The sequence below is a fragment of the Pinus tabuliformis genome, chromosome Q (assembly GCF_031772625.1).
Source record: "Pinus tabuliformis cultivar Carrire ecotype Pingquan chromosome Q, CPIR1, whole genome shotgun sequence".
Classification (NCBI taxonomy): Eukaryota; Viridiplantae; Streptophyta; class Pinopsida; order Pinales; family Pinaceae; genus Pinus; species Pinus tabuliformis.
In genome coordinates this window covers 479066502-479083352 of record NC_142296.1, presented here as the reverse complement: position 1 = coordinate 479083352, position 16851 = coordinate 479066502, and the positions used below count along the sequence as shown (strand labels likewise).

At 37.7% G+C, this 16851-nt stretch overlaps 1 protein-coding gene across 3 annotated transcripts in view; it reads left to right on the top strand.

Annotated features, from left to right (window-relative positions):
- Positions 1–3605: 3605 nt before the first annotated feature.
- Positions 3606–16851, top strand: part of LOC149220266 (SMAD/FHA domain-containing protein) — a 291504-nt gene continuing 278258 nt past the window's right edge. For all 3 annotated transcript variants that reach the window (XM_089384735.1, XM_089384733.1, XM_089384732.1), the window contains exon 1: positions 3606–4145. In XM_089384735.1, coding sequence (XP_089240861.1) covers positions 3957–4145 — 189 coding nt within the window. In that variant the 5' untranslated portion in view covers positions 3606–3956. The remainder of the gene's footprint in view (positions 4146–16851) is intronic.

Below are 16851 nucleotides of genomic sequence, written 5' to 3'. Positions count from 1 at the left end.
CAATAACCAATACATGTGCTCATTGATCATGATAAGAAAATAACTCATATTAACATATGCAAATGCCAACCAAGATAGGGACTTCCACATACCACCCGACCGTAGATTGGGTTGAACCAAATCTCTCTTTTAACCAATCACCCCCATGCCATATTCCAAGCATGAATGTGGGATCATATGGGTAAACCAATATAAAACCAACCATGGCTTTTAGAGGCTAAACCACATCAACCCTCAACTATAGTGATTTCACCTAAACCGGTCCATAAATCATTATCACCAAACAAACTTGAATGCCTCCAACTTGCTTCACCATACCCACATAAATTTTCCTGTCTAACCCACCCATAAAGAGTTTTAGGAGAAATCCCATCTCCACCCTTAACCCTTGGGAATTTCTCGAGACCACCTCACCAGGATCCAAAGTCTATCAACCATCCAAAGCTTAAACCAAAACAAGGAACCCACAATACCGTGACTATCCAGGAAATGGCAAGACAAGGCTGAAAACCACTGTCAATCTAGGAAAATCCCATGCCAATGACAACAAAGCAACTAAATAACCAAATGCATGCATCATGCATCCAAATATCAACAATGAAATCACACATTCAACCTGTTACCTGCAATGTCCTCTTGCTATAACTACTTTTCCAACCTTTCCCTTGTGCTCCCTTGCATTCCTTTGCTTGCTTGCTTGTGTACAAGTGCTTCCTCTCTCTTCCTTAGAGCTTTCTTTTTGAAAATGATCAAAGCTAGAACTGATAAAAGCTGTGAACTGTTTCTATGATGCCTTTTTCATCATTGATGTTTTTTCTCTTCCTTTCCTTTTGCCCTTTTCTTTATTTTCCTCTAATTTCTCTCTAATTTCCCTTGCATGCATTTTTGTGTCTCTTCATCTCCCTTTTCTCCAATTTTCCTTTATTTCTCATATTAAATTTCCCTTTGTTGCCTTTGCCAACACCTTTGCCGATTTCCATAGCCATTAATAAACCACAAGTGATGCCCACTATTGTGTTTTTCCCTCCATTCAACTTGAAATACATGTCCCATAGCCTTGGTCTTATTTATTTACATAGAAAATCAACTTGGGCCTGTTACAAACTATATTATTAGAAATTATGCCTAGCCCCTATGCATATATTGCTACTTTGTTTTCTAAGATCATAAATGATTCAACCACTTCTGCCACCTCCTTCAAGGAGACCATTTGATTAACACAACCCATCATGGTTACAAGTCACACAAGAAAATTATGTCATTGAACATGAAATGACATAATACTTTTTGTTTTATATTCCTTTTTATGTTACGTTGGAATGTTACATATAATTTACCATAATTGTTTATATTCTTTATTATATTTAAATATTAAATGTTAATAAATTAAGGCATATTCATTTTAAACTTGGTTTATTATGCATTTAAAAGGTAAAAAAAAAAGGTGTAACTATCATTTTTTATTAATAATGTTTGAAATAGTTTGATTCCCTTAAATGACACATTCATTACTCGTGTGCTTGCCCTCTTTCATATAGCATAAGTGAGCCTAATGGTTAAGAACACATGTTTCTTCCTAAGAGGTCACATGTTCAAAACCATAGGGGAGTAGAGTATGCATGGCTTTGTAGACTTAGTAATCAAATCGTTGCGTGGAGGTGGGTCCCTTGTCCCATAAACAACCATAAACAAGGAAGTCTCATACACCAATTTGGTGTCTGACTTGACTGTGACCTTAAAATTACATCATAATAATAATAATAATAATAATAATAAGCGATTTAATTAATGATATTTGTCATGACTACTTAATTTTATTAAAAGATTACATGTCATAACGAAGATGCAAAGCCTTCCTCTTTTTTTATTCCTTCTTATTTTTAAATAATTGTTATAAGTAAACTAACCTAAAATCATTTAAAATTTTGATCTATTACACATATGGCCCATAAACAAGGAGGTCTCATACACCAATTTGGTGTCTGACTTGATTGTGACCTTAAAATTAGATAATAATAATAATAATAATAATAAGAAGCGATTTAATTAATGATATTTGTCATGACTATTTAATTTTATTAAAAAATTACATATCATAACGAAAAGATAAAGCCTTCCTCTTTTTATATTCCTTCTTATTTTTATTATTATTATTATAAGTAAACTCACCTAAAATCATTTAAAATTTTGATCTATTACACCTATTTATTACACCTATTTCTTAATATTATTGGAAACAATTTGATTTTCTAAATGATAAGTTGGCCCTTATAAGTTGGCATGCTTAAAAGGAATATTTGATTAGGAGAAGGATGTGACATCATATTTATTAACTCAAAATAAGGTAAAAAATTGACAAACTCTAATTATTCTAAATAGTTAATAGATTTTTTTTGTTTTTGTTTTAAAAAAAATCATAATTTCCCAAAATTAATAAAAACTTTTACCATAAAACTTTTTTCTTTAAAATTTTATTGCATTTAAAACATTAAATTTATATACTAACAACTCATTCTATTAAACAATAAAAATCATATAATATTTTTATTATAATATAACATCTCATTTCATATATATATAAATTTAAATAACATTTACGAATACGGTAATTTACATTCATCTCAAACTTGAATATATTACATATAAAATGGATAAAAAATAAATAAATATATACCTATTTCTTGATCATTCACTTAAATATAGTTTCACTTATTATTTTAAGTCTTAAGAAGAAAGAAGAAGGAAGAAATTATTTTAACGTCCACGAAGCTAAAGATAGTCTATGGGACAGATTGCTTCTTCATCTGCTTATGTATTTGGTCCTTTTTCTGTGAAGCTTCAAAATAAATGCTCCAAGCTTCTCGACAAACCCCTCACTAAATAGATTATCCCAAGAGCTAGCTACCAGCATATCTGCACAACTTTCCTTGTTGTCTTTGAAGGCCTCACATTCTAAAATGAAATGTTTTTCTGTCCCACTTTTCCAGAAGAACAAAAAATGCATACTCTTTCCTCCTACACTTCCTTTGGCCTTTTCCAGCGCCCTGTTTCACAACGGAGTTGATCAGAATTAGTCCTTAACTGAGCAATAAGAATTTTGGCTCTCCAGGAGATATTGACCTCCATGTATGCTTTTGGTTGATGACTATGCGTGGGATTAAACACTTCAATATAGTAATTTTTATTTCTTCCTAACTCCTTATCCCATGTACGCTTGTGGAACTTTTTCATAACAAAAGATTTTATCTTTTTGCATTTATGGGACACGCCTTCAAGCAAATACCCCATTTACTAAACCATTTGTTATTTTGCTACATCCAAGTTTTTGGCTCTTGCACAATCTATCATTAAGGACAACCTTAAGCCATCTATCCTCTTCCATTTGCTCAATTTTTTAAAATACCTTATAACTCGCACCATAACAATTGCTTCAATAAGAACAATATTTGTTTCACTTAACAAGATATCATAAAAAAAAATGCACTTCTAAAAACCAAAAAAATTCAAAAACTTAAAAAAAAAAATCCAATCCACTTAGATCCCTTCAATTTTTGTCACCTACTTTTACATTCATATATTCTCTCAAAATGATAGTGAATATATATACAAGCTCAGAAACAATGGTCCTAACAGTGAAGTTACAAAATTATACCTTGCACTTTCTTCCCTTCCACCCAAACCGCCATTAACGGGGCCCTAACCCTGCCCATTTACAACACCTTGCCCATGTCACAGTCTCAACTCCAAAACTTCTGAGAGACTTGGTCGCTGTCTGATCAAAGTTGTTCTTTCATAAGCAGGTGCAAAGTTGTTATTTCATAAACAGGTGCAGGTTGAAGGTGGTTGCATCATGCTCAATTTTTCCCCACCACTGAAGGTAGGCATGCCCAATTTCCCCCCTGTAAAATCGCTGTGACAACTGCGGCTTTCATTAATCGATTATACAGTCTTAATCGATGGTAGAGGACGGGGAGGATGGGGGCAAGAGCCATTCAAATTCCATGTCAATTCCCGCCAGTTCTTCTTCAAAAGACGAGATAAGAACGGTAGCAGAGAAGATTGCGGCGCAGTCAGCCCAAATTCCCAGACCAGGTGTCTGGGGAGTCCTCACTGCAATATCTGACAAGGCTCGCAAACGTTCCCAGGTTTGTATATATTCGTCAAATACCCATTTCAATATTAATTTATGTTTGCCCAGCATTTCATCTAGACATAAGTTTCAGTCTTAGTGCACAAGGCATTTCTTCAACTGGTTAAGGTCCACAAAAAAGTCAGTATTAGCGTATGTTTGATATTCAGTTAACCGGTTATAAAAATTACCTTTAATAGCGATTATTCATGGTCGCGACCAGGGATGGAATTTGACGGGTAAATTGCCTGTTGCGGGGCGATTTTCCGTCAAATACAGTTACAAAATTTGCAAAACCGACATGATTCTTGGTTGAAATTGTGAAAACGGGCCAGGAATGTGTGAAAAATCAAATTTAGCGGGTAAGTCTGTTTTGAAATTCCAACACGGGTCGCGACTGATTATTTCAAGTACAGCGTCGATATCGCTAGTACGGGAAGGGAAGCTGCCCCTCTTGTAATGCGGTCGTAGCAAGATGTTTTGGTTGACCAATTTTAAAATTAGTCACAGACACATACCAATTGACCATTTGACCAACTTTTAATGATGACAAGGCTGATAAACTTTTTCGCTGCTTATGCTCTAAAAATACCCACCAGACTTCTACAGGGCACAAACTTTATTCTCTGTATCTAGGGTACAAACTCCTGCCCCACCTCAAAATTTTCTACCTGTCCACACTCTACTCACACCTCTGCACCTGGGGCATAATTTTTCATGTTTTAGGGCACGAATGACCCAAAAAGGGTCTCCAAAGACGTTCGAAACTATGTCCTTTTTTGTAAAAGGTCATTCGATCTTGTTGCAGGTCTGTTTGTAGTGTGATTTTTCTTCTCGTCTGTTTGTTTGGGAAAACATCACTTCTGTATGTTTTGTCTCTGAATTTGGGCGACACATTTCTTCTTACCATCTGCCTATGTGTTTGTGTAATCTTCTGTTGTTTGGGTCTCTGAAAAATTCTGTTTCTTTTGCATATCTACATCTGCATTTTTCTTAATGTGTTTTCAACTACATTTTCGTTGCAGGAATTTTCATAAAAAATCTGTTCCCATTATGTCCAACAATGTTGTAGTCTATTTTATTAATGTGATTCTGGCATTTTCAGTACTTCCCAAGGAAGTACAGTCTCACCTGAAGCATCACATAGTTGATGCTTAAATAGATTAATGGCATGATAATGAACAATGAACATAACATCTCAAGCATAACCATCACGTAAAGCAATAACTAGCCATTCACATTAGTTAAATAGTATTAAAGAGATCAGTAACCCATATAATGTAAGGGGAGCCACAATATTGCAACATTCACTATTAATCCAACCGGCACATTATCAACCCATCAGTGCATTCACTTGGAGGAGAAGCCTTATCTACCTTGGCAAAAGCCACCGTCTTTCTAAGACTCTCATAACAACTATAAATAGTACTGTACACCAACCACTAACAATAGTCAACTCTAGTTTAGCCTGTAGCTACACTTTTTATAGATAATCATTCCGTTATGGTGAATGACAATCATCTAGAGCTGGTGTGCATGAAGAGCACATGTAGATGAGGATAAAATTGTAATGCTCCAAATCGGCACTGCCTAGTGCTTGATCCAGAACATTTTCAGTGTCCACATCACCATATTCTTCATGCACACCAACTCCCCATGACTGTGCTTCTTCTGGGATCTTTTTGCCATTCATCTTCGCTGAATCTTCAACCTCGCAATAGTCACCATCAGCACTTTTAAAATCAGATTTCGGATCTGAAGTTGGTTGAAAAAACCTGCACTCTCATCAACACTGACATATTCGTCTAATGCCACTTTGGTAGTAGCGACATCTACTAACTTGTAAGCCTTATGCTGAATCAGCTTGAAATTTCTCACACCATGGCACACAGATTCTGCACAAAGAATAACTAAATGCCTGGTAACTTTAAAATTGAAAGCATATCAAAACATCAATCTTTAAATATGCTAATCTACAAACTGAAAATACAGAACAAAACTCTCAGATCTGCATCACTCTTATATTAAATCTGGAAAACAGTAAATTCTGATGCTATAGCTTAAAACATAAACTTGCCAACAACCTCAGTGGAAGATCCTCTCGTTTCTTTAAAGACTAGGAGAGTAGTGTTACAATTATCGATTTCATCTCTGAGGTGTGCCTAGGCTAGGATAGGAAACTCTAACCCTAAAGTTGCACAGTACAGTGCACCCAGCATGCATGAGAAACTTCCTAGAATGTGGCCTCCAACTGGAGAAGACTGATAGCATGTAAGCATCTGTCATCTTGCCTTTGGAAAAGCGCCTCATCTAAATCTACAAGACTCCTCTCTCTCATGCGCTGCGTCTAAAGTTAGTGCATGCATGCTTACTAAAAACAAACTGAACTGAAGGGTAACAAAAGCAACACTCTGAAAATAGACTAACTTGATAAAAAACTGGAATAGCTACGTCTCAAGTGGTCATAAACTGAAATTAATGTAAAGTACCTCTACCAGTCAACATTGTTTATCTCTGTCTAACTGCACCCTTATCAAGCCTGTTTATTACTGCTGCAAGGAAAGGCTGAAAGCGCCCCTATCTGTTGTCTTCTTTGCTGATTTGTGTGCCCTGATCAATGTTATCAGAATCAGACCAGTCATTGAACCAGTTGAACTCAAAAATGTGAACCAGGCCAGAACAAGAAAAGAAAAAGGGGACAGAAAAACTGGTCGACGGAAAATTACATAAAATATTCAAATTTTGAAAAAAAGCATATATATTCATGTGCATCCACATGAATCCAAACCATTATACACAAATATGCAAATTTTCTTGTATATATAGCAAGGGTGCATATAACCAAAAGGACATTGAGTGCAATCCATCTCTGAACCAAAAAAACATCAACAAAGAGGTTCTGAATGGCCTCGAGAGTCCAAAAAAATTCACGCTACAACAAATAACTGCATATTATCAAAATCATTGCCTATATTGAGATCTTCGTCATCAATATCACTCTCTAAGCATAAAAATAAGATAGAAACAGCTTAACGTGTCAAATCAGTGATTTTGTTTGAGTGATGGGTACATTTTTACTAGAGTCGTGAACTGTGTTATTGGATCCACGGGGTCTTGATGCTGGATTCGCGGATCCGAGTTTCGGATACGGATCCACCCAGATCCACGTAGGATCCGCCATGTAGATGGATCCTTCAAACCTGGAAACATATCCCATGCTATCGAAATGGATCCCGTGCCAACTAGCACTCACACGTCGGATCCCATGCAAATAACATTAGAGCTTTTTTTTTAAAAGATATTTGCCACCCATCTGAAACTGTTGTCACTGTGGAGACAACCTCTGGCTGCAAGAGGTCAGTGCCCAAGACATTTGCAAGATTGATGAAGATTTTAAAAGACTGGTTGGAGAAGAATCATGCAAGATGCAATGGATCTTTCTAATTCAGAAACCTATCAACTTTAACCAGAATGGCCAGCATCCTAAGGTTTGCAGACTTCCTAGTTTAACGTAATGAAGATGTGAATGTAAGGAAATAGGGTTTAAAACCTAGGCAATTAAGAATCTAAGTTTAAACCCTGTGAGAAGAATAATGGAATACATGGGCAACAAAGAGAGTTAATGTGTTTTTGAAATGGGTGGAGCGCCCATTAAGGTTATTAAAGAAGCTGTAGGTACCATTCAAAGGGTAAATCCACAACCAAATTTAAGAGAAACCGCTGCTTCTACACCTATTTCAATTGAACAAAACGTAACATGAAATCATAAACACATGAGTTAAGAAGGATACATACTGCAAATACTCATAAATTAGGACTCAAAACTAGTCTTATTCAATTAGTTCCTGAGAGATCTGCCCATTACATAATCTTCATAGACCCCAGACTCGGAACCTTTAAAATATGCTGATTCTGGACTTTTATTTCTGGCCTAGTCTAACAGTTCTAGCGTCAGTTATGGAACTGACTTTGAAACAATTATAAAACCTGTTAAAAAATATTTACAAACGAAAAGTAACATTTAAATATTATATGTAATAATATATATAATGTTTTAAAACCTCTTTTAAAATAAAAACCCCACCTTCTATATATATATATACATTATAAGTTTTTTGGAGTTTTCAATAGTTCACTGTCCTTTCAATAAATGTTGAACGAATCATGTTGAAACGATGTACTGATCTTCAATATAAAAACAAGCTATGTAATTGATGCGAAGGTTGCGCAGGCCCAAGTCTTCCATCATATACCACGTCAGCAAAACAGTAAGTGGTTTCATTGAGACAGGAAACCATTTTACGACACCCCATATGGCGGTTTCGGAAAATGTAGGAGGAGGGTGGCGCAATAAATCTGGACCGTAGATGTATGTGCTGGGCAGTTTTGTAAAACAGATTTGCGACACCCTTGCCTCTATTAAACTTTGAACATGTAGACCGGTCGCAATTTGTTGATCTGGGCATAAGACATTGTCGACCGTTGATTATTCTGGCATCTGCGAGAAATATATTCTTGACTTTGTTGACCTGTACTTCATTGATGACTCTGGCTTCTACAGATAGCATTCCTCAATTAGCTCTTCTTTCAGAGCCCACCTTTCACAACAACCACCATTGTGAGAACGACCTTCATAATCCAGAATTAAACATTCACTTCATTTTTTACGACACAACTAATGGAACTGAACTGCTGGCTGTGGTTAGAAACTTAATGCCGCATAATTCTGGACTGATGATGAGGAAATGATATGTGGTTTTGCTGGTAACATATGTGCAATATGATTATCATCATTAGCTTTCTGCATTGCCACTAAACAAGCTTGAAGCTGGAGCCAAAGTTTAGGAATAAGATGTGCATTAACAAGAGATGAAATGTCCATGTTCTTATCCAAGGCCCAAGTCTGAAGAGCTTGTATATGCGTGATATTGGCACACTGGCTGTTTGCAAGATGTTGATATTGGAAGCTTGAGTTTTATCCGCACTCAGTTGGTCTGTATTAATAATATAATGTGCTGTAAGTAATTAGTTGCTCACAAGTCAATGAGCTTCTGGCAAAAGCTAGACCAGGTTTTCTTGCGTTGAAATTGCACAGTCACAACCTCCACTGCCTCGTTGCTAGTGTCAATAGTTTTATAGGCAGCTCTTGCACTGCCACGATGACTTTTATCGGGATGCAACATGTCTACAAGTAAAAGAAGGTGAGCTTGAAAATATGGGCGTAGAACAACACATGTATGATAAGCAATCTGCTTTTCTACCACTGTCACCATTGATCCCACTCACAGCATATTTACTGCCAATATGTCTTTTATTCACTGCTCATTTTTTACACCAGAATACATTTCCTTGCACAAACTTCGCACATGCTTTTGCTTTTCCTGTAAAGGAGTCTCAGGCATCTCTTGTATACCAAGGGTTATGTTTCAGAGATATCAAAGTGCTAATATAAGAGGATGTCCATAAACGAAGCAGTTAATAGTGAATCCTATCAGCTATTGAAGTAAAGTAGCATCTGGCTTTTAGTGAGCTTGGACATTCCTTATCGCCTCCCTCTGATATACCAAGTACCATATTAATCCAACAGTTTCTTCTGCAGCCTCAGGCCATGCCAATCCCAAAGCTGCCCGAATTGGACGTGGAAGAATAAACTCAATAATAGGGAAACTAACTCGAACCAGGACCTCTTCAAGAATATTATTGAGCTTGCCATTAATCTAAATGAGCTGAGAACGAAGGTGAGGGTGGGTTCTTTAAACTGTATGAACCACCTCCTGCAACTCTGATGGGTTTATGCTTTCAGAAAAGAGCATGGCGAGAATTGTGATTTGTGTTCCACCACCCAGGGCATTGCACCAACTTTCTTTGTGCCTCCTAACATTCTACTGTGTGGAGTCCCCAGTGGATTTTTTTCTTCATCGCTTTGATACAAAATATTTGTAGGGCTCCCCTAACAAGATATTGCATTAATGGGTTGAATCCTGGGCATTTTATAGCTTCAAGCTTGCAATGGGGTCTGTGAAAGAAAACCGAATAAGATACGAACCCAACATTGTTATGAGCTTCCTTGTATCACGATTTATTGTCCAATAATGTTGATTGGTTATTGAATATAAACATCTACATATCTCAATCTTGGCCCTTATCGGATAGGGATTCTATTTGCATGGGACTTTACATGGAGAAACAGAGAGACGACATGATTATGCAAATTCACAGTGGGATTTTCCTCGCCTATTCTTTTGCCTTCGTTGTAATCCCATGTGTGTTTGTGTGTGCTTTGTAAAATTAATATCCCACTTAGATTTGGTAAAGCCCCTCATCAATGTATATAAGCACCCACGCCTTCATATCGCTTTGACGCGTTGAGCAGTAGTGTCGGTCCCTTCATGGGCTCTTCCCTTGGTTTGGCAACATATGTGTGTGCACTAATCTTGGTGGACTATGGCTGTGGATTGGTGGATTGTGGTGCTCGACTTGTTACTTGGAAAACTGTTGAAATTCTGACGTTCTATGCTGTAACAATCACTTATTATAAAACTTCTTTACGCTGCAATATTAGATAAACAATTGTAGATAGAACCAAAATCAAATGCACAATAGAAGACAACCAAGAACAAAATGAGACACAAAGAATTTAGGTTCAATGATTGTTGAAGAATCTAGGGAATTTAGTATTAGTAGGATTCTTCTAGACTTGATAACAATTTGTGAAGTGCTTTACAATTTATCTTAGCTTGATCTTCTTCTTATTATTAGTGTGTGTGTTTCCTTCATCAAACTGCTACCAAAAAAACAGACAAGAACACAAGATGTTTGGCTTTCTGCCAGGGCCAAAATCTCTCCCTCTTGTAGAGGAAAACCCACACAAAATTCTTCTTATAGAGATTCCAATTGACGCATACCAAGACCTTGACCCTTGACATATTATGCCACTCCAAGACCAAGACACCAATCCTCCTTGAAGTCACTGCTGAGATTATCATCATAGTTATACCAAAACTGCTAGATCACTGCTGCACCATGAGTGCTCCTTCATCTAGATCACTGCTGCACTTACTGAGAATATCACTGCTGCATTTCCATAGAGATCTTCACTGTATCTACAATGTCATCATATCGTTCTTCATTATGACCTTATCTTCGGAGGGTTTATGATCATGACTATGTAAAATATGTTGATAGAGTATTGCACTGAGACAATTTGTATGCTGAGTTAGTGTACGTGTTTGTGAGAGTTGTTCATAAGGGATGCCGAGATTATGATTGTATTTTGAAACATAGATCTTCTTCCTTTCATCCATGCCAGGACTTATACTTCTGTGGTATACATCTGTAATTGCTTCACTGTTTGTCATCCTAATTGTGAGGATCCCATCTTATAAACGTCCAACAGTCATGGTGAATTCGAGTCTCTGTCCTTATCCGAGCTTGTAGATGAGTGTGAATTGATACCTTCCTGTAATGCAGATTACAGTCCTTGTTCTTCACCGAATCATCTCAGAAAAATGTGAGTTCTGTTCTTCCTGCACCACTGTACCCATCCGATATTCAGTCATGCACCCATCCGAAATTACAGTCATGCACCACATACGAAATTTCAGAGATGTCTGAAATTTTGTTGTGTAGTTTTGCGGATACCCTAGCTGGGTATTTATAGTAGTTCATCCTCCATAATTGAGCTGACTTGAACAAGTGAAGTGTTGTGTCATTTATATGAGCCGACATGTCATCTTTTAGTTGTTTAATTCATTTTTGCAGGCCGACATGATGTTCTCTTCATCGTTTTGCTTGTAGTCTTCTTTGTTGAAGAATGGTGCTTGTCTTGGAGGGCTTCTTGACACTAGGTTGACTCATGTACATTACATAAATGCTCATAAAGAGCTCTTTAACATAATCTTTACTCTTTGACTTTCCTAGACCTATGGAATGAGCAAGAAACTCATTCATATAATTTTATAAAAAAAATATTTCTTTTTCTTAACAAGTACAAAGATCAAAATTACACTGACAAATACCGAACCTAGTTACACTTTTCTTCAACACTCCCTCTTAACTAGGGAGGTATTTACAATGGTACTTGGTTATTCAGATTCTCAATCTGAAGAATTTACTATAAGAAGAATTGGATTGGTAATCCCATTTGTATAGCATCATATCAATCAACATTGTCATAGTTCAAGGCCTTGATTAACAACTCCATCTCTCCACGAGACCATGAGCTACAATGCTCGCGAGACCAATGATTTATAGACACCTTCATCATTGTCTCTCAAGGTACATACCCACCCAGGTGTTCACTGAGTATTACCCAATCCTCCCATTCTTTCTTCCCAAGTGAAGACAAGAATGTTGTGTCTATCATGTGTCTACATTTCCATTCATGGCCTTCATTACGCCGAGAGGCGCTCTACAACCCAATATGGGGTAGATCTCACATAAACGTGTAAGCGTAAATGTAAATGTAAACATTTAATATGTATTGTTTAACATTTAACATTTTAATCTAATGTCGGCCCTATTTAGAAATCAATCTAATTATTATTATGTATAAACACAATATAAATTTAAAATATAAAGAGGTTTATGAACACTAAAAAAATAGGCATGGTAAATAAATAAAAATATAAATAAACTGGAGGTATGGTAAATAAATAAAACCTCTTTTTATACTTACTCCAAAGGTATGGTAAATAAATAAAAATAAAAATATAAATAAACGAGAGGTATAGTAAATAAATAAAACCTCTTTTTATATTTAGTCCATAAACCTCTTTATATTTACGAAGACTCAAAAAAGAGGTTTTATTTAGGTGAAGCCTATGGGCCAAATACCATATTTATAAAAGAGGTATGGTAAATTAATAAAAATATAAATAAACCAGAGGTATGGTAAATAAATAAAACATCTTTTTAATATTTACTCCATAATTCACTTTATATTTACGAACGCTCAAAAATGAGGTTTTATTTAGGTGAAGCCTATGGGCCAAATTATTATTAATACCATGCAAAAAAACATTATTAATCGTAATATTAATATTAATAAAAATAAAGATGGCACATGGTATTGACCCATAGTATTGAGAACCAATGGTATTAATGTAGAATGTAGCCTATTTAAAGGGGGAAATTAAATGAGCATAGATCCATCTTTACTCTGGATCTACTAAGCGCCGAGAGGGATCAAATATCTTGATATGCAAATTAGCATAGAGTGAAAAAAGATTTGACCCCTCTCGGTGCTTGGTAGATCCAGAGTAAAGATGGATCTGTTAGCGCTTGAAATTTCACCTCAGGCTGAAAAGGCAAATTTCAAAGCTACATCAAACCATTTAGCCTCGTAGCTAGCCCTACGGGGCAGGAGAAGGCTCTCTCCGGTCAATCTCGGCAAATTTTCAATGGGATGAGATGACCAACAAGATAACACTGATATTAGGCTAGTAAACTGATCAGAAAGATTGATTTTGGGGTTTTTGGATTTTTGGTGGCAAATTGAGGAGCTGCAATTTAGGGTGCGGGGATTTGACACAGTTTCTGCAGGGGGGTCTTTGGGGCGAGGTAGGAACCTGTATTGATGCCTTTAGTTGAAGTGGATGATTAGGAAAGAAAGAGTAGGAGCTAAAGAGAGCAAACAATGACTTTGAATTCTCTTTAGACAGCAGAAAACATAGAAATTAAACAAATTTAAAAGCAGAGCATGGCAGGCATGAATTCATACTTTATCACTTCATTTGTTTAATATGCAGAAGGAAAGAAAGGAGATGAAGCACATAAACACACTTACAAGTACATTAAGATACACATCATCAACACATGAGTCCACAAGAATCCCAAAGATGACTGCAAAACCCTGGTCTTCCTTAGCCAAAAATTGCAGAGATACAAGTGAATAATACAATGATAGCTTCTCCCTCAAGAGTCCAACCATGAAAATGAGCAAGAAAGTACATAATATAGATGATCTAACTTCTTTCCCTGCCTCTATGGGTCGAGCTCACTATCCTAGGAGCTGTCTGAACCACTTCTAAACTAAGCACTACAAAATAGGCAGTCAAAACAACTTGCCTCTATAAACTTGGAAACCAGTTCATACATTCAATTTTTACCCTTTACATGCAAGAATCTTCTAGAAGAGTTAAACAAGAGTAAAAGTATCCAAAAAGTGTCACAATTACAGTCAAGAGGACCACCATCCACCTCAAAAAGTCAAACTGGAGCTAAACTGCGTTTTCTGAGCTGAACTGGTCAAATCTGGCAAAGTTTCCTCAACGGGTCGCGCACATTTCCTCAACGGGTCGCGCACTTTGGAGCTCTGTTTGGAGGCCTTCCAGGTGTCAGAATTGGGTGCAGGATAGCTCGTTGGAAAGGTCTGCGAGTCTACTTTCCAACCCAACTGGAATTTTTGAATTTGGAGTTCATTTGCCCAGTCAAAACTCAATTTTCCCAAGACTGCTTCTGCAACTCAAAAAAGGGGCAAAAAGTCAAATTTTGCATGTATTTTGACCTTCTGGAGGCCCAAAACCCCATAAAAACTCAAGTCCATCCATAGGCATATGTAACTTTGCATGACAAATCTAGAAATGCTGAGTTTTTGCAAAAAGGAGCTACGATGACAAAGGGTCTCACCGGGGGTGAGACCCGTTGAGGAGCCAAAACCTGTAAATTTCCAAAAAATGCCAAAATTACCCAAAATTCTCAAAAATTTTTGGGATTTGTGCTGTAGCTGATGCTAGTGAGTGCCATGATCTTTGAGGGATGCCTCAGCCAAGATACGGAGTGGATTGGTCTTCTTCCTCCGCCTAAGAGCCTCGGACAACCTCCTTTGGAACATTTTCATTTTGGCCTTGCATACATGCATCCTTGCCCAATAGTGATTCTTCATGTTTCTCAGCAGCTTTTTCTCTTGGTTGGCCTTAGCCAACAGCCTCTCCAAGTGGGCATTCTCCTGAATGAGCATTGATTCTCGGTCAGCAGGCAATGGATCACCGGGTCTTCTACGGTTCAAGACTCGGTCGCTACAAATCCTCCATAGCTCATCAAGTGCTTTCTCCTCCTCTAGCTGTGTGTTCCGCTGCTCCAGGTAGGTGATGGTCCATTGGGCACCCTCAAGTCTCCTCTGTAAAACATCATTTTCAGCTCTAAGATGCTGAATGATCTCCTTCGCCTCTTGGCTAGGAGAACTGGCCTCGAGATCAATCACCGGATCGTCATGAATCATGGGCTCTTTGCCCCTCTGTAGTACCTGTGCTGATGAAGAAAGCGAGGCCCCTTCCACCTGATGTGGAGATAACACTCGCTGAGCTGATGATGAAGGCGAGACCCCTTCCACCTGCTGTGGAGATAGTACTCGCCTAACTGCTGCAAATAAGGCCCTTGGGCCTTTCTGATAAGTGACCAAAGGAGTGGAGCTAACATGTCGGGTGACGGGAGCATCAGGCTGCTGAGATGGTCCTCCCTCCTCATGAATGACCTCCTGATGTGGCTGATGTGGCACTGTGAAAAACTCACGGGAGATGAACTCCTCCCATGAGATGCCCTGCTGAGTCAACTGATGTGAGACTATGAGCTGAATCAAACCATAATGGCATAGGCTCCTGTACTGCTGGGCCGGGGTCTTCCTCTGCAACATGGGCACCATCCTCTGAATGTTATGAAACAAGAAGACCGGGAGGTTCATCATCCTCACTCGGGTGAAATGCATCAAAAGGCGAATGTGATATGAATAGACCTGTGAAAATCTGCCCTCACAGGTAAAATAATGCATAATAAGCCTCATGAGGGGAGCATACTCGCTCCGGAGAAATCTGAATGGGAAAACACCCGTCAAGAGTCTCACAAATGATGGCCGGACATAGGGCTCAAAGTGAACAAAATCAAGCAACCTGCGCTTAGGCCACACCTCACCCACATTTGGTATCCCTGTAGCTTGTGAGATCACCTCAGGTGTCAATGTGAAATTCACCCCTGCCAGAGTAACATGTCCATCATGGAGGTGTAAGACAAACAAGCGGGCCAACTCTCTATGATGCTGAATCCGAGAGATCCTCTCACAAAACTGATAGCAAGACATGTACTGGAAGCAATTCACTGCCAAAGGACAGGCCTGTCATTCTGCCAAAGAAGTAGGCTCTTCCCGCTTATGATGTCCTCCCTTACCCCCTCTACGAGGCCTTCTCTGTTCTTCAACCTCTGTAGACGATGAATGGTCATCACTTTGCTCATAAGTTTCGGTTTCTGACATGGTTTTGGAGCAAAGTGGACAAACTGAACTGCTGTCTCTGCCTGCAAAAAGTGCTGAAATCTATGCTGTTTCAAGGGGAACCAGACATGAGGGAAATGTTAGGGGAGGGATCTTTTAACAAGGAATGGGAATATATAAAGATAACAGGGAATTTTTAAGGGAAATTTTGCAAATCATATTCATAAAGGAACACATATTTGTGATAGGGAAATCATTTGCAAAGATTGTTGCATATGGGAAAAAACATGCATAAAAGTGAACATGGGAACATATGCATACATGTTTAATAGGAAGGGAAACCATACACCACACATGTTGACATTTTACCAACAGTTTTTGTTATCTTGCATATGCATGTGGTAGAGGGGAATTAGGGTTTTCACTTTGTTTTGTTTTTTGATGCTTTGGGAGAGGGGTAGGGTTTTCAGTTTTAGTGATTTAGGGATGGGAAGGGAATTCATATTTCATTTATAAAATA